At 41.6% G+C, this 23,221-nt stretch overlaps 1 protein-coding gene across 2 annotated transcripts in view; it reads left to right on the forward strand.

The window, feature by feature from the left end:
- Positions 1–3,861: 3,861 nt before the first annotated feature.
- The window catches only part of rusc2 (RUN and SH3 domain containing 2), a 30,873-nt gene continuing 11,513 nt past the window's right edge, over positions 3,862–23,221 (forward strand). Inside the window, exons 1-7 of one of the 2 annotated variants that reach the window (XM_034171174.1) lie at positions 3,862–4,045; positions 4,235–4,870; positions 12,863–13,042; positions 13,417–13,557; positions 15,643–15,719; positions 22,676–22,850; positions 23,089–23,194. In XM_034171174.1, coding sequence (XP_034027065.1) covers positions 3,943–4,045; positions 4,235–4,870; positions 12,863–13,042; positions 13,417–13,557; positions 15,643–15,719; positions 22,676–22,850; positions 23,089–23,194 — 1,418 coding nt within the window. In that variant the 5' untranslated portion in view covers positions 3,862–3,942. The remainder of the gene's footprint in view (positions 4,046–4,234; positions 4,871–12,862; positions 13,043–13,416; positions 13,558–15,642; positions 15,720–22,675; positions 22,851–23,088; positions 23,195–23,221) is intronic. The other variant, XM_034171175.1, reaches the window with a different exon arrangement.

The following is a 23,221-nucleotide window of genomic DNA, read 5'->3' on the forward strand; positions in this document are numbered from 1 at the left end:
ATGGACTTGTCTGTGAAACACGAGAAGAAAAATCCAGCACACGAGGATGATGGAGGAGACTGTAACACAAAAATGGCTGAACCAGATGAATCATGTGCAGACTGGCAGGTTGTTGTTCTTATTTATTTATTCATTATTCCTTTTTTTATCAATTAAGAAAAAATATAGATTGATAAAGTGGAACAACTACTGAGTACCTGAAGATTAAAAAGGGGAACACAGAGTAGCACTTCTTCACGCATGCTCTAAGTTCTAAAACAAAATAATAAAATGTTAGAATGGCTAGAATTTTTTTTTTTCTCATGGGTTGGGGGGGGGGGGGGGTATTTTATTGATATGTGCTTTGTTCCTGCAGTCACATAACTGAGAGGGGTCTGCAGTATGTGCACTCGCTTCCACATGCACAGTCTGCCTCTGACATCATGTGCGCACTCTAAACTTGGAACAAATGTTAATCATAACCTAACTTGAAAATGTACTTTAAAAATTTTTTTTAAGAACTTAAAGTTTTACAGTCAGGAAGCGATTCCACAGTAACATTTCAAGGCCGTGCATGCTCCTCCTGCACTGTACACGCTTCCGCTGCACTGTGCACGCTCCTCCTGCAACATTGGAATCAAATTTATTGGCAAGTAAGTTCACACATACAAGAAATTTGATCTGGTGTTACTAGTGCATAAACAATAAGAAAAGAAAACACTTCTGTAAGAAGTAAAAGATAGGCAAAATTATATTCACTGTTAAATAAATATCACGTAATGACATGGGACTGTACAAAAACAGATGATTGAAGTACAGATGCACAGTATACAAATAATGAATGTTTGTGAGTTCAATGGTACAAATAATTCATGAGGTGAAAGATGGAACGTTCCATCTTTTACCAGTCACCTTCTCTGCTGTGTGGATGATACGCTGCAGTCTGCTCCTGTCCTTAGCAGTGGCAGCAGTGTACCAGACGGTGATGGAAGAGCAGAAAATGGACTCAGTGATGGCAATGTAGAAATTCAGCATCATTGTTTTTGGCATGTTGAACTTCCTCAACTGTCGCAGAAAGTACATGCTCTGTTGTGCTCTCTTGATGAGAGAGCTGATGTTCAGCTCCCACTTGAGGTCCTGGGTGATGGTGATCCCCAGGTAGTGTAAGGACTCTACGATGGTGGCTGGGGAGCCACACAGGCTGATGGGGTTTGGCCGGGACTGGGTTCTTTCTGACATCAACAACCATCTCCACTGTCTTGAGGGTGTTGAGCTCCAGGTTGTTCTGTCTGCACCAGGACACCAGGTGGTTGATATCACATTTGTAGGCAGACTCGTCAGCGATGAGTCCGATGAGGGTCGTATTGTCCGTAAACTTCAGGTGCTTTACAGACTGGTGACTGGAGGTGCAGCTGTTGATGTACAGGGAGAAGAGTAGAGGAGAAAGAACGCAGCCTTGGGGGGGATCCGGTACTAATGGACCATGTGTCGGAGACATGCCTTCCCAGCTTCACATGCTGCCTCCTGTTGGGACAGGAAGTCAGTCATCCACCTGCAGGTGGAGTCAGGCATGCCCAGCCGAGAGAGCTTGTCCTGCAGCAGGGCCGGGATGATATTGAAACCAGAGCTGAAGTCCACAAACAGAATCCTGGTGTAGGTCCTGGGGAGTCCAGATGCTGTAGGAGGATGTGGAGGGCTGTGTTGACAACGTTGTCTACCGACCTGTTGGCTCTGTAGGTGAACTGCAGAGGATCCAGGTGTGGGTCAGAGATGGCCTTGAGGTGTGTGAGGACAAAGCGCTTAAAGGTCTTCATCACCACAGAGGTCAGGGTGACAGATTTATACTCATTAAGTCCTGTAGTTCTTGTTTTTTTGGGGATGGGGATAATGGTGGAGGCCTTGAAGCATGCTGACAGCTGGCATGTCTCCAGTGAGGTGTTGAAGATGTCTGTGAACACCGGGGACAGTTGGTCTGCACAGTTCTTCAGTAAGGATGGGTAGACAGTCAGGTCTGGCTGCTTTGCATGGGTCCTGTTCTGATGAACTTGTTTCAATTTCACTATATTTTAATTTTTATAGTGCCAAATTATAACAAAGTTGCCTCAAGGCGCTTCACACAAGTAAGGTCTAACTTTACCAACCCCTAGAAAAGCACACAGGGTGACAGTGGCAAGAAAAACTGTCCTCTAGAAGAGGCAAACACATGAATCAGGGTCTCAGCATCAGCCATAGACAGGATGGGACAATTCCTGGCTTTATTTCACAGTTGGAAATATAACGAAGCTTGTTGACATCCCTCTCATGAATGGAGAGGAGCGTGGTGGTGGTGGGGGGACGGACCTTGCTGTGAGCAGTTGTATGGGGAAGTAGAGCATGACACGGGAGTGGACTTTTCACTCCCGTCCCACTCCTGTAAAGATGACTCCCAATCCCACTCCCGCTCCCACTCAAAATCAGTCCCACTCCCATCCCACTCCCGTATGTCTCGCGCCGTGATGATCAATCAGGGACTGAATATGTAGTGACGTGGAAATGTCTGGAGTTTGACTGAAGATGTGAACATGTCCTGTATCTGGTAGCAGCCTGTGAGCAGGACTTGTCTCTTTTGTCCTTTATTTCACAATTATGACAGAATTTTGGAGCGAGCAGCAGCACCACGCAAGTAGTGGAGTTCTTTCCTCTCTGTATTTACGTGCGCGCGCGAGCGAATCGTCTGTGGAGAATATTTATTAATTAACTACACAGATGTATAATAAAACAAATGGTGACTGGTTTCTAAACACAATTATGACAGTTTTTTGGTGGAAGAGCGAGCTGCAGCAAGCAGCGGAGTTTCTTTTTTTATTTTTATTTTTTTATTGTTTACATGTGCGCGCGTGAACAGGACAGTTGGTCCTCAAGTTGGGTCCTGCAGAGGCGGAAGGACCACTGAAAGCAGCCGTCATCCAGACTCAGCTCCTGCAGGAAATAATGATACTCTCTGTATTGGGAGCTTTTCACAACAACTCGCTCCGTGTGATCAAGGTCCGTCATGTTAACTTGACTGACAACCGGAGCCGGCGAGAGGAATGGAAGCTCCTCCTATTTGATGACGCACCAGGGCGAATTTTCGCAGCAAAAGCAGAGCGACACAACGGGCGAAGGAGGCGCGTCCGTCGCCACGCGACCCCCGCAAATTTGTAGCGTCTGATCACGCCCGGTATGAACGCGTTTTGGTTGTTTTAAATAGATGAAAATCATCATCTATTTTTGGCATTTCTGCTCCTGCCCGCTCCCATTCATTTTTATTCCCGTCCCATCCCAATCACAGGATAGATAAAATTTTGACTCCCATCCCGCGGGAATCCTGCAGGAATCACGTGACCCACGGGAATTCCCGAAAAATGTCATCCTCTATGTGGGAGTAGATCCCACTTGGGAATGGGAGGAGGTGCTGGTGGTTTGGAGCTGATGGTCTCCGTGGGGGATGGAATTAGGACCAGGGCACGCACGCTGTGCCTGCAGCATGCATGCTCTCACTTACATGCAGCGAGCCACTCTTGAGAATCGGTTAAAAACAAAACTTCTTGATGGGGAAGATTCAAAAATTGTGAGAGCTCTGATTCCCTCATCATACTCACATGGGAAGTAAACATTGCCCCTGGTGGCAGAGAGGTGTCACTGCACCCAGCTCCAACAGAAACATGGTGGGCGGGGCTCAGGGTGACAAACAGCTTGCGCAATACATCACACACAGAGAAGAGGTGTGGAGAAAAAGCATTTCGTTGGTGTCTGCTGGGGCCTTCAGGTTTATCGTGTGTGTGTGTGTGTGTGTGTGTGTGTGTGTGTGTGTGTGTGTGTGTGTGTGTGTGTGTGTGTGTGTGTGTGTGTGTGTGTGTGTGTGTGTGTGTGTGTGTGTGTGTGTGTGTGTGTGTGTGTGTGTGGTACAAGCTGCTATACTCTGAATCATGACTTGGCACTTTTATGTTTGGTTTGAGTTCTAACTTGTTAAATCTGAAGTCATATGCTGCTAATCAAAGTCTTCTTGTGTGTCTGTGTTCTGCTGGAATCTCTTCCCATGAGTCAGGTGTGTTTTGATTTTTATCACATTTTAGAAAATTATGATGAGTCGTTCTGCTCTCTGGGCGGTTTTAATCTAATTTTCATGCTTTGGGAACTGAAGAAGGTAACTTTACAAAGTCAACCTGCGCTGACCTTTTTATCTTTTCTCTCCATATTTACTTTCTTCTCCACCCTTCTTCTTGTGTTCTTCCAGGTGGTCTCTGCAGCTCCTCAGACAGCTGCCCGGTGGTGATCCGATACAGCAAAGACCAGCGGCCCACCACTCTGCCCATCCAGCCCTTCACCTTCCACCACCAGTTTGCCTCCAAGCCCCCACAGCCCAAACCTGTGCTGCCGCTGCTCTCAGGTTACATCTCTGGGATGCAGGCCCGTTCTGGTTCTGGTGGTTCAGAAGAGGAGGAGAGTGAAGATGTGGATAAAAATGTGCACAAGTATCAGGCAGGTCACACTGCGGCAGCGCCTCCTCCCGGATCTGTACGACCCTCACCTCTGGGCAGCTATTCTCCAGTTCGCCTCCAAGGGGCACCGAGCTCCGGGACCTGCTCTACCTGTACCCCGAGCCCTCAGCCTGCACACAGTGTCTCCTGTCCACTCTCTGTGGGCCTCGGCCCCCTGCATTCCCCGCCAGCCACAAAACAAAGCACGGCGCTGCCCCCTACCCCGCTGCCCCCTTCACTGGGGGTGAAGAAGGTGATGGTGCCGCCGCCGGTGCAGGGTCAGTGCTTCCACCGAGGAACTCTGCACAGCGACACACTGAGCCTCCTGGGATGCATTGACTCAGCAAAGCACAGGGATGGAAGCAAAGGGCCCGGAACCCGAAGCCACAACGGTACAAATCAACAACTGTGTTCAAAGAAAAGTGCTTAGAATGCCTCTGATAAATGTCCACTGGTTTTTAAAAATGGGAAGAAAAAACAGATAAAACCTTCAAATGCATATAAGGGAAAACCTCAGATGATTACAAACACTGTCACGTGCACTTTGAAATAAAACATCTTTAAGTAGATGCACAACTAAATTTAATACTTAATTCTGAGGACTGTAGTAGATTTAATGCAATACACATTTTTGTTCAGCTTTGTTTTTAATGAAAGGTTTGTCACACAGACATAAAGGAACCCTCACTGTGTAATGTCCAACTTCTGTTGTCAGAAACCACCACTTGATGGTTTTTAGAATGAACACATAACCTTCTGGATATGCATATTGTGACCTGGTGATACTTGAATTGGCTGACGGAGGTCATATTTGTCTTCAGTCTGAGTATGAATGCCACATTGCTGACCGCCAGTAAGCGTTAAATCTTCTGCAACGTTCATTTCATCCTTTTGTCACGACTGAGCTCTTGTACAGAAGAATATTCTGGAAAAATTGCTGTCAGCAACTGAAAACATAAATATAAAGCAAACGGCATCATAGAGTTTTATTAGCTTGAAATTGTATTTTAAGACTAGTTGCCACACACAATTTTGACCACCACTATCCATGAATGTGTCATAGCTGAGTTGATGAATGATGAATCTTCCCCGCGTCTTGTAACAGCACCGTGACCTTATTAAAACATAGACAATGAATCATCATGATTGAACCAAGAACCACCATTATGTAGCACAACACCATCAGGCACTACCAATTCAGTCATCTTCTGAACTTGAATGTCAAAGAATGCCCAGGATTGCCTCAAGATGGCAGAAAGTTGAAGCACCTTCTATCACAATGACTTCAGAGAGTCAAAGGCTTTCTTCAAATTGCCAGTTCAGATTAGTTTTATTGTGTATCTGATTCAATCTGATCTCACTGATTGACAGTCCACATTATACAGTGGGGCAAAAAAGTATTTAGTCAGTCCATGATTGTGCAAGTTCTCCTACTTAGAAAGATGAGAGAGGTCTGTAATTTTCAACATAGGTACACTTCAACTGTGAGAGACAAAATGAGAAAAAAATCCAGGAAATCACATTGTAGGATTTTTAAAGAATTTATTTGTAAATTATGATGGAAAATAAGTATTTGGTCAATAACAAAAGTTCAACTCAATACTGTGTAACATAATCTTTGTTGGCAATGACAGAGGTCAAACATTTCCTGTAAGTCTTCACCAGGTTTGCACACACTGCAGCTGGTATTTTGGTCCATTTCTCCATGCAGATCTCCTCTAGAGCAGAGATGTTTTGGGGCTGTTGCTGGGCAACATGGACTTTCAACTCCTTCAACAAATTTTCTATTGGGTTGACATCTGGAGACTGGCTTGGCCACTCCAGGACCTTGAAATGCTTTTTACGGAGCCACTCCTTTGTTGCCCGAGCGGTGTGTTTAAGATCATTGTCATGCTGGAAGACCCAGCCACGTTGCATCTTCAATGCTCTCACTGATGGAAGGAGGTTTTGGCTTAAAATCTCACGATGCATGGCCACGTTCATTCTTCTCTTTACACGGATGAGTCGTCCTGTCCCCTTTGCAGAAAAACAGCCCCAAAGCATGTTTCCACCCCCATGCTTCACAGTAGATATGGTGTTCTTGGAATACAACTCAGCATTCTTCATTCCTCCAAACACGACGAGTTGAGTTTTTACCAAAATGTTCTATTTTTGTTTCATCGGACCACATGATATTCTCCCAATCCTCTTCTGGATCATCCGTATGCTCTCTGGCAAACTTCATTTGGGCCTGGACACATACAGGCTTAAGCAGGGGGACACGCCTGGCACTGCACTGTCCGTCTCTGTGTAGTGTGTAGCCTTTGTTACTTTGGTCCCAGCTCTCTGCAGGTCATTCATCAGGTCCTTCCGTGTAGTTCTGGGATTTTTGTTCACCGTTCTCATGATCATTTTGACCCCACGGGATGACATCTTGTGTGGAGCCCCAGATTGAGGGAGATTATCAGTGGTCTTGTATGTCTTCCATTTTCTTACAGTTGCTCCCACAGTTGATTTATTCACACCAACCTGCTTGACTATTGTAGATTCACTCTTCCCAGCCTGGTGCACGTCTACAATTTTCTTCCTGGTGTCCTTCGACAGTTCATAGGTCTTGGCCATGGTTGAGTTTGGAGTCTGACTCTTTGATGCTGTGGATAGGTGTCTTTTATACAGATAATGAGTTCCAACAGATGCCATTAATACAGGTAACAGGTGGAGGACAGAAGAGCTTCTTAAATAAGAAGTTACAGGTCTGTGAGAGCCAGAAATCTTGCTTGTTTGTGGCTGACCAAATACTTATTTTCCACCATAATTTACAAATAAATTCTTTAAAAATCCTACAATGTGATTTTCTGGATTTTTTTTTTCTCATTTTGTCTCTCATACAACCCCTGGCAAAAATTATGGAATCACCGGCCTCGGAGGATGTTCATTCAGTTGTTTAATTTTGTAGAAAAAAAGCAGATCACAGACATGACACAAAACTAAAGTCATTTCAAATGGCAACTATCTGGCTTTAAGAAACACTATAAGAAATCAGGAAAAAAAAAATTATGGCAGTCAGTAACGGTTACCATTTTAGACCAAGCAGAGGGAAAAAATATGGACTCACTCAATTCTGAGGAATAAATTATGGAATCACCCTGTAAATTTTCATCCCCAAAACTAACACCTGCATCAAATCAGATCTGCTCGTTAGTCTGCATCTAAAAAGGAGTGATCACACCTTGGAGAGCTGTTGCACCAAGTGAACTGACATGAATCATGGCTCCAACACAAGAGATGTCAATTGAAACAAAGGAGAGGATTATCAAACTCTTAAGAGGGTAAATCATCACACAATGTTGCAAAAGATGTTGGTTGTTCACAGTCAGCTGTGTCTAAACTCTGGACCAAATACAAACAACATGGGAAGGTTGTTAATGGCAAACATACTGGTAGACCAAGGAAGACATCAAAGCGTCAAGACAGAGAACTTAAAGCAATAGTCTCAAAAATCGAAAATGCACCAACAAAACAAATGAGGAACGAATGGGAGAAACTGGAGTCAACGTCTGTGACCGAACAGTAAGAAACCGCCTAAAGGAAATGGGATTTACATACAGAAAAAGCTAAACGAAAGCCATCATTAACACCTAAACAGAAAAAAAACAAGGTTACAATGGGCTAAGGAAAAGCAATCGTGGACTGTGGATGACTGGATGAAAGTCATATTCAGTGATGAATCTCGAATCTGCATTAGGCAAGGTGATGATGCTGGAACTTTTGTTTGGTGCCGTTCCAATGAGATTTGTAAAGATGACTGCCTGAAGAGAACATGTAAATTTCCACAATCATTGATGATATGGGGCTGCATGTCAGGTAAAGGCACTGGGGAGATGGCTGTCATTACATCATCAATAAATGCACAAGTTTACGTTGATATTTTGGACACTTTTCTTATCCCATCAATTGAAAGGATGTTTGGGGATGATGAAATCATTTTTCAAGATGATAATGCATCTTGCCATAGAGCAAAAACTGTGAAAATATTCCTTGCAAAAAGACACATAGGGTCAATGTCATGGCCTGCAAATAGTCCGGATCTTAATCCAATTGAAAATCTTTGGTGGAAGTTGAAGAAAATGGTCCATGACAAGGCTCCAACCTGCAAAGCTGATCTGGCAACAGCAATCAGATAAAGTTGGAGCCAGATTGATGAAGAGTAATGTTTGTCACTCAATAAGTCCATGCCTCAGAGACTGCAAGCTGTTATAAAAGCCAGAGGTGGTGCAACAAAATACTAGTGATGTGTTGGAGTGTTCTTTTGTTTTTCATGATTCCATAATTTTTTTCCTCAGAATTGAGTGATTCCATATTTTTTTCCCCTCTGCTTAACCGTAACTGACTGCCACAATTTTTTTCCTGATTTCTTATAGTGTTTCTTAAAGCCAGAAAGTTGCCATTTGAAATGACTTTAGTTTTGTGTCATGTCTGTGATCTGCTTTTTTTTCTACAAAATTAAACAACTGATTGAACATCTTCTGAGGCCGGTGATTCCATAATTTTTGCCAGGGGTTGTAGTTGAAGTGGACCGATGTTGAAAATTACAGACCTCTCTCATGTTTCTAAGTAGGAGAACTTGCACAATCAGGGACTGACTAAATACTTTTTTGCCCCACTGTACATAGCAAGTGACCAGATCGGATCTGTGTGTCTGTGTGACAGTCCTCGTTTTCCAGCTAATCTACATCAGTCGCTATAACAATGACATAGCACCCACCAGGGTGCTATGTCATATGAGCAGAGTGGGAGCAAGCATGGAGGGCTTATTTATTGGGGGGGAGGGGAATACTGGCGCATCGTCTAAACTTTAGAACACACTACGAGCATCATGGTTGCATCATGTCAGGCATGCACATCTCATGCAGCAGTCACGTGTAGCTATTTACACCATACTGCATTTGTGTTGCGTTGTTTCACAGTATGTCCCAAATACAAAAGATGTGTCCCCTCTGACAAGTCTGAGTGAACAATGAATGAATGAACGAATGAATGAATGGTTTATTCAGCACGCACAAACAAAATCTCATTTACAAAACAAGTCAAGAGAAAACAAAAATTAAAACATATAGAACAAATCTCAGTTTACCAATTTAGTGCGGCTGAAAGGGTGTGGGCAGAAGCTTATAAACGCCCACCCTGTACATCAGTTTCTGTGTACAAACAAAAAATAAACACGAAAAACAAATGCCAGTCAGTAATGTAATGCAGTGAAACAAAGTAATACAGCAGACAAACAAACAAAAAAATAGCCACACAAGCAATTTACTTAATTACTCAAACTATAACAAGTTAATATATTATTTTTATACAGTCTTTTAAAACAAGCCAGTGTACTAGATAACTTAATACAATCTAAACAATCATTCCACACTCTAACACCCTTTTGCCCTTTTTATCAGGCTCCTCTCCTGTGGAACCAGCTCCCAATTCGGATCAGGGAGACAGACACCCTCTCTACTTTTAAGATTAAGCTTAAAACTTTACTTTTTGCTAAAGCTTATAGTTAGGGTTGGATCAGGTGACCCTGAACCATCCCTTAGTTATGCTGCTATAGACTTAGACTGCTGGGGGGTTCCCATGATGCACTGAGTGTTTCTTTCTCTTTTTGCTCTGTATGCACCACTCTGCATTTAATCATTAGTGATTGATCTCTGCTGTCTTCCACAGCATGTCTTTTTCCTGATTATCTCCCCTCAGCCCCAACCAGTCCCAGCAGAGGACTGCCCCTCCCTGAGCCTGGTTCTGCTGGAGGTTTCTTCCTGTTAAAAGAGAGTTTTTCCTTCCCACTGTCGCCAAGTGCTTGCTCATAGGGGGTCGTTTTGACTGTTGGGGTTTTTCTGTAATTATTATATGGCTTTTGCCTTGCAATATAAAGCGCCTTGGGGCAACTGTTGTTGTGATTTGGTGCTATATAAATAAAATTGATTTGATTTGATTTATCGAAACGCAATGACCTTTAGCAGTAGTTCGAATCTTTCTTCTATCAAATGCCAAAGTTCCATGCAAATTATGAGTGGACTTTCATTTTAAACAGCTCCTGGACAAGATGAGGCAAGAGTCCATTTCTAACTTTATACATTATCTGTATTGTAAACAAGGTTGGGTAGGATTAGTTTGAAAGAATACATGTGGATTACATGTATGTATGTACATACATTTGGATTACTTGTAATCTGATTATTTTTGGATTACATTTCAAAGTAATCCTACCCAACCCTGATTGTAAAATAATCAGCCAAGTTTTATTGGTATTTGTTTTATATGTATTTCCCCAAACTTCAATGCAATAAGTCATATGATGGACAAGTAATGAGTGATACAATGAAACCAACAGATGATGGGGGAGAAAGTATTGTACTTTGTACAAGATAGCAATAACTTTTGATATTTTGGACTCAATACGAGGTCTATCAGAAAAGTATCCTACCTTTTTATTTTTTAAAAAAGCTATATGGATTTGAATGACGTGCGATTACACCAATCATGCTTGAACCCTCGTGCGCATGCGTGAGTTTTTTCATGCGTGTCGGTGACGTCATTTCCCTGTGGGCAGGCCTTGAGTGAGATGTGGTCCCGCCCTCTCGGCTGAATTCCTTTGTTTCACACGCTGCTCGAGACGGCGTGCGTTGCTTTATCAAAAAATTTTTCTGGACCTGTGAGGAATATCCGAGTGGACATTATTCAAGAAATTAAGATGGTTTTCGGTGAAAATGGCTGATGAGAGATTATGGGGTGTTTCTGTCACTGTAAGGACTTCCCACAGATTGGGACGTCGCGCAGCGCTTCCAGGTGCCGTCGTCGGCCTGTTTCGACCTGAAAACATCCTAATTTAAGGCTCTGTTGACCCAGGACGTCGTGAGAGAACAGAGAAGATTCAGAAGAGGCCGGCATGAGGACTTTATGCGGACATTCCACTGTTTAAGGACATTTTGTAATGAAAGACGTGCGCGCAAATTCGCCGAGTCGTTTCCGTGACGACTCGGTGAATCTGTGTGCGCCGCGACAGGAAAAACACCTCCGTGTTGAAAACCATTTGTAAAATTCAGGCAGCTTTTGATGGCTTTCAACAAGTGAGTAACTGAGAAATTGTTTAACAGCTTGGGCATGTTCCAACTTGCCCATTAAGGTTTCCAATGGAGGTGTTTTTCCTGTCGCGACCCCCCGCGGTCGGGTCCGGCCCGACATGCGACTCTGCCCGCACGTTCTTTCATTACAAAATGTCCGTTAACAATGGAATGTCTGAATAAACTCCTCATGCCGACTTCTTCTGAAAGTTCTCTGTTCTCTGCCGACTTACTGGGTCAACAGAGCCTGAAATGTGGAAGTTTTCAACTTGCAACGGCGAGACGCTGCCGCCTCGAAGCGCAGATCGCCGTCAGGCGCCGTGGGCCGTCCTTAAAGCGACACTACCAGACCAAAATCTCTCATCAGCCGTTAAAATTTTTACCGAAAACCAGCTGAATTTATCGAATGGTGTCCACTCAGTTGTGCCTTACAGGTTTGAAAAAAATTTGATCAAACAAAGCAGCAGTCTCTGAGCCATTCCTAAACAATGAAAAAATCGACGAGAGGGTGGACGACTCCTCATTCAAAGACTGCCCACAGGCGAATGCCGTAACCGACAGGCATGAAAAAAACTCTTGCATGCCCACGAGGGTTCAAGCATGTCTGATGTAATCACACGTGATTCAAATCCATATGGTTTTTGAAAAAAATAATAAGGTCGGATACTTTTCTAATAGACCTCGTATGTTAGTGGTTTGATAATACAGTCAATAATGTTCTTAATCAAAGCTATCGATCAGTGTTTTTTTTTCCCTTAATTTTGTGAACTATATTAAAAATTACTTTTTCATCCTTTTTCAACATCCTCTGCATCTCCTGTAAGTGCACCTCATGTCAAACATTTTGTTCTTTCTTTTTGGAGCAATTTTGTTTGTTTTTTTTACAGAGGGATGAAAATTCACATTTTTGAAAAAAACAGGTTTTATGGGATTTTTGATTTCAGATTTGCAACACGAGATCAGATTCACACTGGATGTGCACGTAAATCTGATTTTTACTGCCAGTGGGCCAGTCTTAACAAATCCTCTCCATGATTTGATTTCTGTGGTGGTCAGAGCCTGTGTTTGTGGTAACAGGACTTTAGTGGCACTTTACTTTCCAAACTAAGCAAAGCTTTTGTGTCTTACTACTGTTTTTCTCTTTCCTTCTTGCCCTTCATCCTTTGATATTTCTTTTCTCCTGCCCTCCCTGACTCTTTTCACATTCCCTTCATTCTCCACTACTACGCTTTTTTTTGCACCTCCACTTCTCCTTCTTCCACCTTTCATCTCACTCACCATCCCCCCGATCAGTGCACCACCTCTCCCCTCAGGCTCTGAAATGGCGAGAGTACCGTCGCCGGAACCCTCTGGGAGTGGAGAGGTTCTCTGGTTGTCTGGAGCCCCGAAAGTCCGGAGGACTACGACCTGCCAGACGCAATGTGTTTGATTTCCCATCAGCACCCTGTGGCGATGCACTGAGGCGGCTCCATGGTGCTCATAGTTTTATTGTTTGTTTGTTGATGTGACTGTTAATGAAAATGAAAGAAGCTCCCTGCTGCTCGACTGGGTTTAACCTGTCACAGCACACTCATCTAAGAACCAAAAGTCTCAGCCTTGGACAAGTTCCTGTCAGTGAGAACAGAACCACAAATCATGTTTCCAAACTTTTTCTTTTTTTTTGTCCAAACTGTTTTATATTTGGGACTTGACAGGAAACCTGTTCTGTTTTGACCCCTGTAGGTCTTTGTGAAGGTTCTCCTTCGGAGGTTGTTCTCTGTTTGTACCCTGAAATGTCACTGACTGCTTCTGGATGTTCTCTGATGCTTCGTCTTCTTTTAGAATCCATGTCTTTCTTTTGTCTCCAGTGAGCCAGCAGAGCTGCAGCGAGCTGCTGCCCGAGTATTTCTCCCTGACTGAGAAGCCCCCAGAAGAGTTCTGCCTCTCCCCGGATGCCTCCTCATCGTCCTCAAAGTCTCACATCTCCGTTGACCTGAAGCAGAAAAGAGGTAAGCGTGTGCATGTACCGTTTGTGCACAAGTGATTGACAGCAGGATCTCATATGAAGCAGTGCTGCCACAACAAAACAAAAATAACCTAAATGATCATAGAAAGGTTAAAAAAAGAAAGTTTATTTGAGGGGGGATAAACAGATTGTATATTAAAATCCAGATATTTCCATTGGCCAGTTAAACATACCTGAACCCCGACTGTGATGCGATTGGTGTGTTTAGATTTGTGATGAAGGTGTAAAATCAGCTTTTAAGTGCTTTTGAGGGTCAGGCAAAGGTAAAGAAGTGCACCCCTTCAGGAGATGATTGTTATTTCAAATTCAAATTTCAAATTTATTAATTTATATAGCGCCAATTCACGACAAAATCGTCCCAAGGCGCTTCACAACATAAAAAACAATTAAAAATTTAAAACACAATAAAAACAACCATAAAAGAAAGACAGCAGTAAAAGAATACAAGATTAAAAACACATCATAACACTAATGATAAAACAGGGAAAATAAACGAGTCTTTAAACGTGATTTAAAGGTCTCCACAGTGTCCGACTGCCGAATGTGTGCCGGCAGATCGTTCCACAGAGCTGGGGCACGATAGGAAAAAGCTCTGTGACCGGCAGACTTTTTATTCACCCTGGGAACACACAGAGGTCCTGCACCCTGAGAACGCAGGGCCCGAGCTGGTACATAGGGGCTTATCAAGTCAGCCAGATAGGGAGGTGCAAGTCCATGAACAATTTTATAAACTAAAATCAGTACTTTAAAATCCGATCTTGCAGAAACAGGAAGCCAGTGCAGGGACGCCAAGATTGGCGTAATGTGGTCAAACTTTCTGCTCCGTGTCAAAAGTCTGGCAGCAGCATTCTGAACCAATTGAAGACCCCTGATCCTGGACTGCGGTAAGCCAGAGAATAGAGCATTACAATAGTCCAATCTAGAAGAGACAAACGCATGAATCAAAGTCTCAGCATCAGCCAAAGACAGAATAGGACGAATCCTCGCTATATTTCGCAAATGGAAGAAGGCAGTCCTTGTAATGTCTCTAATGTGGAGATCAAAGGACAACGCAGGATCAAAAATTACTCCAAGGTTCCTCACTTTATCCGTATGATGTATAACACACGGACCTAAGCTAAATGCTAGCAGATCAAATTGATGCCGATATCTCGCTGGACCAAAAACCATAACTTCAGTCTTATCAGAATTTAAAAGTAGGAAGTTACTAGACATCCAACTTCTTACTGATGCAAGACAATCTTCCAAGGATTTTATGTGAGTAAGATTACCAGCAGTTATTGGCATATACAATTGAGTGTCATCAGCATAGCAATGAAAGGGAATCCCAAAACGCCGCAGTATATTCCCCAGGGGTGCTACATAAAGAGAAAAAAGCAAGGGGCCTAAAACGGATCCCTGAGGAACCCCAAACTTCATGTCTCTACGATCGGAAGAGGTTCCATTACACAATACACAGTAGGAACGACTGGACAGGTACGACGTCAACCATGCAAGAGCAGTTCCAGTAATCCCAAAGTGATTCTCCAGCCTGTTGAGTAGAATATGGTATCCACAGTGTCAAATGCAGCACTAAGATCCAGCAGCACCAGGACCGTAGTGATATCCGAGTCCATTGCTCGCAAAAGGTCATTCACTACTTTAGTAAGTGCTGTCTCTGTGGAGTGAAATTTTCTAAAAGCAGACTGCAGTGGCTCAAAAAGATTATTCTCTGTGAGGTAGTCCACGAGCTGTCGCGAGACCACTTTTTCCAGGATTTTAGAACAAAATGACATTTGATATCGGTCTATAATTCTTCAATACACTAGGGTCAAGATTAGATTTTTTAAGTAATGGTTTGATCACTACCTATGTTACCTACTATGTTATAACCGTAACATGTAACCACAAAAATGAATGCTGAGTGGTACAGTAAGAGGGTTTTGGGGACATCTTGGAATAACATGCTTTAAAATTTGCAGAGTCAGTTTAAAGAACGCTCATGAAAAAGTAAAACATGAAAGCGAGGATTAATTGAAATACTTATCCCCCCACCCGAACCCCATCCTTGCCATCCTTGTTGTCTTAGCTCTGGTGAAGGCCGTGAACATGGCGGTTGACCTGATTGTGGCGCACTTTGGCACCAGTCGAGACCCGGATGTAAAGGTATGAGCTTGACCTATAGCAGATCATTTTAATGGTTATTTTGTTAACGTGGGTAAAAAATTTAGCAAATTCAATTGTATCTTCTAAAACATGCTCTTGGATTACAGCAAAACAATTAAAACAGTTCTGGATTCAATGTTCATTAAAGGAACAGATGAAAAATAAATTTTTGACATAGTTCAGAAACGTAAGGGAAAAAAAAACTGATAGTGACAATTTTGATATGTTTTTGTTTAACAATATTATTGATTGTACGAGGTCTATTAGAAAAGTATCCGACCTTATTTTTTTCAAAAACCATATAGATTTGAATCACGTGTGATTGCGTCAGACAAGCTTGAACCCTTGTGCGCATGCGTGAGTTTTTCCAAGCCTGTCGGTTGCGTCATTCGCCTGTGAGCAGGCTTTGAGTGAGGAGTGGTCCACCCCCTCGGCGGATTTTCATTGTCAGGAAATGGCCGAATGATTTGGGCTTTTTTTCCATCAGAATTTTTTCAGAAACTGTTAGAGACTGGCAGCTGGAAACCATTCGAAAAATTTATCTGGCTTTCGGTGAAAATTTTACGGGCTTCACAGAGAATAAGGACTGTTACTACAGCTTTAAGGATGGCTTTAAGGACGCTCGGCGCGCCGTGCTCCGTGCCGCCATCGAGAGCCACAAACCACCGGATCATTTCTAAACGGATGGCTCTGTGGATGCGAGACTGTCGTGTGCACTTTCTCTGGTTATCACAAGAGCTGGACATCAGCCATTTTCTGGCAGATTTCCCTTTTAACAAGAGATTTTGTCATGGAAAGCCGAGCGGAGGCTTCGCGCGTCACGACCGATTTGCTGATGGAGCGAGACAAAGGAACACCTCCGTTTTGGTCTCACAGGACGGCTTTGACATGTCGGTGGTTTTTCCATCGAGTGATTATCCGAGAAATTGTGGATGTGCCTGGACATGCCAGAACATGTCCCATGAGGCTTCATCACGGCGTTGCTGTGCGCCATGCGGCACTGCCGCGACGCGCGAAGCCTCCGCTCCTCTTTCCATGACAAAAACTCCTGTAACAGTGGAATGTGCCGTTCATTTCCAAACTGGACGTTGTGTTTTATCCGGGATGTCGTCTGACGTCCTCCGCACGTCTGTCTCAATGTGCCGAAAAAGTGCTGATGTCCACGTTTTTTCACAATTCCTGTGCTAGTCAGATGACGTCCCGGATAAAGCCCAAATCATTCCGCCATTTCCTGACAATGAAACTCCGCCGAGGGGGTGGACCACTCCTCACTCAAAGCCTGCTCACAGGCGAATGACGCAACCTACAGGCGTGGAAAAACTCACGCATGCGCACGAGGGTTCAAGCTTGTCTGACGCAATCACACGTGATTCAAATCCATATGGTTTTTGAAAAAAATAATAAGGTCGTATACTTTTCTAATAGACATCGTATTGTTAAGCCTTTAACGTATATCTGTAATTTGCCATTATTGACTGGGAAATTTTCTTTCAAAATGAAAATAGCTAAAGTGATACCACTGTTCAAATCTGGTGACATCAATGTTTTTTTCAAATTATAGGCCAATCTCCCTCTTACCACAATTGTCTAAAATTTTGGAAAAGGTATTTGTAATGAGGTTAAATGATTTCTTAGCTAAACATCATATCCTTGGCGAGCAGTACGATTTTAGAAAAAAATTACAATACTTCATTGGCTGTAATGGATTTCTTTGAACAAATTTCCAACAGGATTGAGAATAGGCAATATACTGTAGTTTTGTTTTTTGTTTTTAATTACAGAAAGCATTTATTACTATAGATAATACTTTGCTATTGGACAAATCACAGAAATATGGTATCAGGGGATTGGCACATGATTGGATAACGAGGTACTTACAGCATAAATATCAGTGTGTCCACATTGGTGGAACAGATTCTGAGTTCTTGAAGGTTACATGTGGGGTGCCCCAGGGTTCAGTCCTTGGGCTATTGCTGTTTCTTTTGTACATTAATGATATATGTTTGGTTTCCACGTCCATAAGTTGTATTTTATTTGCTGATGATATGTCTGTGTTTTGTAGTGGAGATCATTTGGGACAGCTCCTGGACACAATCGAGAACGAATTACAGAAATTTAAACAATGGATCGATTCAAACAAATTATTGCTTCATTTTGGTAAAATTAAGTGTATCATATTTGGGAATAAGTCCAGGAACTTAAGCAGAAACTTATTATTACATGATACCAAAATTGAAATTGTAACAGATGCGAAATTTCTTGGTGTTTATATTGATGATAAATTAAGCTGGAAAACACATTAATTATGTTAAATCTAAAATGTCAAAAGTCATTGCAATTCTGCATAAAGCACAAGACTTCCTGTCCCAACATTCTTTAGCCATTTTATATCATACATTACTTGTTCCATATATGACATATTGTGTTGAGGTTTGGGGAAATGCATATAGAACTAATACTAATCCAATAATTCCATGGCAAAAGAGCTTCCATGGCAAAAGCTATAAGAATGATCAGTAATAAACTATATCGTGAGCCAACGAATCCGTTATTTGCTTGTTTACAAATTTTAAAATTCTGGGACTTGGTTGATTACATCACAGTACAAATTATGTATAAAGTCAAAAATAAACCTTTGCCTCAACATGTCCAGGATCTGTTTAAAATGAGGGACTTCAGCTACAATGTGAGAGAGAAATTATTATTTGAGAAATTAAAGAGCCAAACTACTGTTAAAAAGTCATTGTGTTTCTGTTAAAGGTGTTAATACTTGGAATAATTGTCTTGATAATATTAAATTACTTGCTACCCTAGTTGGCTTTAAAAGGCTTTACAAAAATAATATACTTACCCATTATAGTTTGAATAATTTGGTTTACCATTCTTGTTGTTGTGCTTGGGTTTGTATTGTTTGTTCACATTTCTTTTGTATTGTTGTTATGAGTATATATATTTATATATGTTGTTGTTGTTGTTGTCCTTTCAGCTGCTCCTGTTTGTTCGGAGTTGCCACATTTGATATTTGATACGTTCATTCATTCATTTATTCAAGCAGACCAAACTCAAAGGGGTGACCTTCTGCTTGGGCCATATGCTCCTGATACAATTGACAATACCAAAATACAGGAAATTTTGGGAGGCCTGCAAAATAAGACACCCATTCCCACCTCTGGATGGAGCTGCACCTCAAACAGAGAGGAAAAAAACAGAATCAGGCACCAGAAAGACAACAAATACATTTTAATTTGTCAATATTAAGCAACAAGTTAAAATAGAAGGAATACTAAGGTGATCGCAGGCCACGACCCCTAAAGCTTCACTAAAAGACCCAGAATTTAGGTAAAGTTGAGGCTGCGACCCAATGTGTTTTCTAATAAAATGAATTTAAAAGGGTAGAAAACATAGTAACATACTATGCTGGCATGCTAGGTATTCAAAAGGGAAAATACGTGCGTCTTAAGTCTCTATAGAATCTGACTGTTTTATTGACGCAGTGAGATCATTCCACAGAACAGGGGTACGATAAGAGAAAGCTCTGTGACCCGCAGACTTTTTATTCACCATAGGGACACAAAGTACTGCACCCTGAGAACTCAGAGCTTGGGCCGGTACGTAGGGTTTAATTAGGTCAACTAAGTAGTAAGGTGCTCGTCCATGAACAATTTTATAGGTTAATAGCAGAATCTTAAAATCTGATCTCACTGGGACAGGAAGCCAGTGAAGAGATGCCAAAATGGGTGTAATGTGGTAAAACTTTCTGCTTCCTGTCAAAAGTCTGGCAGCAGCATTTTGAACCAGTTGGAGAACCCTAATGCTGGACTGCGGTAAACCAGAAAATAGAACATTGCAGTAGTCCAATCTAGAAGAGACAAACGCGTGAATCAGGGTCTCAGCATCAGCCGTAGACAGGATGGGACAAATCTTCGCTATATTTTGCAGGTGTAAGAAAGCAGTCCTCGTAATATCTTCAATGTGGAGGTCAAGGGACAATGTAGGATCAGAAATTACCCCACGGTTCCTCACTTTGTCAATGTGTATGTCACACAAGCCTGGGCTAAGTGTTAGGTGGTCAGTTTGATGCAGATGTCGCGCTGGACCAAGAACCCTAATTTCAGTCTTGTCAGACTTTAAAAGTAGGAAATTGCTAGACATCCAGCTTTTCACTGATGCAAGGCAGTCTTCTAAGAATTTTATGTGGATGAAATTACCAGCATTTATCAGCATGTATAACTGAGTATCATCATCATAGCAGTGAAAGGTAATCCCAAAACGCTGTAATATGTGCACAAGGGGTGCTATATAAAGGGAGAAAAGCAGGGGGCCAAGACAGATCCCCGTGGAACCCCAGATTTCATGTCACTAAGGTTAGAGGTAGTGTTACTGTACAAAACACAGTGAGAATGACTGGTCAGGTATGACGTCAACCATGCAAGGGCACACACAGTAATCTTAAAATGATTCTCCAGCCTATTGAGTAGAATATGATGATCCACGGTATGAAACGCAACACTGAGATCAAACAGCAACAGAACTGTAGTGGTGTCCGAATCCATTGCAAGCAATTTATCTATATCACATTAATAAAATATTTTACACTAATAAAAAATTATTTGACATAGATTATGAATTTATTTATTTTACATTAATTTATTATTTTTTCTTTTTTTTTGCATTGATTATTAAGCTATTTCTTTATTTTATATTAATTAAAAATGTATTTATTTTATTTGGCAGTGATTGTAAAACAGGGTCTTTATATTTCAGCCTAAAAGGTTTTCTTCTTTTACCCAAATGTGCCACTTTTTTTTTTTTTTTTTTTTTGTGATATGATTCACTCCTTTTATTAAATCTCTTTATTAAGGTTTTTTCTTTTTTGACGCATACAAAATTAGGAACAAATACAAAAAATACAGATAGTTGAGAAAAGAGAAAGAAGAGAAGAAAAAGAGAAAGAGAGAAAGAATGAGAGTGGGGGCGGGTCACCTATCACAAATATAATTCACTTTACCTTTTGCCAAGCTTCCTTCAGGTGGCCTAGAGAGGGCAGATATTCCATATCTGACAGATCATTATAGACCTTAGAAATTGAGCCCTTTGTCAGTGGGTCATTTAAAATAATTGAGGGAAACATCTCCTTCACAAAGCTGCGGACTTGTAAAAATTTAAAAAAATCTCCCCTGTTAATGTTATACTTCTCTTTTAGTTGATCAAAATTAGCAAAAGTTCCTTGTATAAAAAGGTCACGAACACAGTGTATCCCTTTAGTTTCCCATTGCTTAAAAGATGTACCTATAAGCCCTGGGGCAAACTCATGATTACCCATTATTGGAGCGAGCACTGAACTCATCTTCCAACCGAGGTGTCTCCTAAGCTGGCGCCAAATTTTTACTGAATGATTAAGAACTACATTTTTCACTTTCGAAATAGATGTCTTAACAGAAGAATAGACCAGTGCCCGCAGTGAAGATGGGTGACAGCTATGATTTTCCATCTCAACCCAGTCGACCCCCGGCCCACCACACCAAAAAGACAAAGAACGAACATTACAAGCCCAATAATATAACTGAAAGCGAGGCAACCCCATGTCCCCGAGTGTTTTTGGTCTCTGCAGAAAAGATTTCTTGATTCTAGGAGTCTTCTTGTTCCAAATGAATTGAGAAATCAAGCCGTCTAATTTTTTGAAGAATGTTTTTGAAATGAAAATCGGTAAACATTGAAATACAAATAGAAATTTTAGTAAAACACTCATCCTCACAACATTAATTCGTCCTGCTAAAGAAACTGGAAGGTTAACCCATCTGTCAAAATCTGATTTTATTAGCTCAATCAAACTTGATATATTATGTTTAAAAAGATTAGAAAAATCTTGTGTAATAATGATTCCTAGATATTTAAATTTGTTAGAAACTGTGAATGGGTATGAATTTATGAAGCTGGAATGTTGCTGGTCCATTCCCTTAATTGGGAATAACACACTTTTAGAAAAATTTATTTTATAGCCAGATATTATACCAAAATTTTGCAATATTGATAGTATAACTGGTAGAGATTCCTTCCCATTTGATATATATAATAAGAGATCGTCAGCGTATAGTGATACCTTGTGTTCCATATTACGTCTGAAAATTCCAGAATATCCATCAGCAGCTCTCAAAGCAATAGCCAGGGGCTCTATCACTATCGTGGACAACATTGGAGATAGGGGGCACCCTTGTCTAGTAGAGCGGCCTAGGGGAAAAAAGTTTGAGCTTATGCTATTGATCTGCACTGATGCCTGGGGTTCAATATATAACAGTTTTACTAGAGATATAAATTTGGGGCCGAATCCAAACTTTGACAGGGCCGAGAAGAGATAATCCCACTCGACCCTGTCAAAGGCCTTCTCTGCATCGAGAGAGAGTAGCAATTCTGCTCCGTGGTTCTCCACATTTTTTGTATAAATAATATTCAATAATCTTCTTATATTAAAGAATAGGTGTCTATCTTTGATGAAACTGGTCAGATCCTTTGATGTAATTGTTGGAAGTATATGTTCTAGACTTGTCGCCAAAAGTTTTGCAAAAATCTTATAATCTACATTAAGTATTCTTATAGGTCTATATGATCCAGGTTCCAAGGGATCTTTGCCCGTCTTGTGAATGAGTGATATGCTGGCTTCATAAAATGATGGAGGTAGAGAGCCCCTGGATAATGCTTCTTCCAGTGTTTGCAAAAATAAAGGGGAAATCTGCTCCTTAAAAGTCTTATAATACTCAGCCGTATAACCATCTGGGCCTGGCGCTTTTGTGTTTTGCATTTTATCTATTGCACATTTTAGTTCCTCTAATTCAGTTGCTTTCTCCAATAGGTCCCTATGTTCTGTGCTAATTGTTGGAATATGGAGGCCTTTAAACAAATGTGCCACTTTTTTTTTTTATTTGCTTAACTTGTTACATTTTTCTCTTCTGTACTCTCAGGCAAAGTTGGGGAACAGCTGGGTAAGTCCAAATGTGGGTCATCTGATCTTGAAGTACCTGTGTCCGGCTCTGCGTGAGGTTCTGCAGGATGGTCTGAAGGCTTACGTGCTGGACCTGATCATAGGACAGCGCCGCTGTCAGCCGTGGATCCTGGTGGAGGCATCCACACAGCTAGGTGAAGATATGGAATGAAGGCCTTAAACTTGCGTTTGTTGTGTTTGATGAGAAGCACTTTAAGATCAGTTTATGAAATAGTACCTCCTGCTGAAGAAAGTGACCAAATATTTTTCAAACGAAAAAGTTGTTGGAGATTTTATCAATTTATTTTCTGTAAAAATCTACACAGTTAGGACCTGAAGTTGGCCAGGTTTTGGGGCTTAAGGGTAATAAAGTCCTTTGTTTGTCTCCATCAGGTCCATCTACACGTGTTCTTCACAGCCTGTTCTCAAAGGTCAGCCAGTATTCGGAACTGACCAGCCACAGCATGAGACTCAATGCCTTCATCTTTGGTCTTCTCAAGTGAGTTACTTAATTTTGTTTCTATTT

The sequence above is a fragment of the Thalassophryne amazonica genome, chromosome 5, assembly GCF_902500255.1.
Source record: "Thalassophryne amazonica chromosome 5, fThaAma1.1, whole genome shotgun sequence".
Classification (NCBI taxonomy): domain Eukaryota; kingdom Metazoa; phylum Chordata; class Actinopteri; order Batrachoidiformes; family Batrachoididae; genus Thalassophryne; species Thalassophryne amazonica.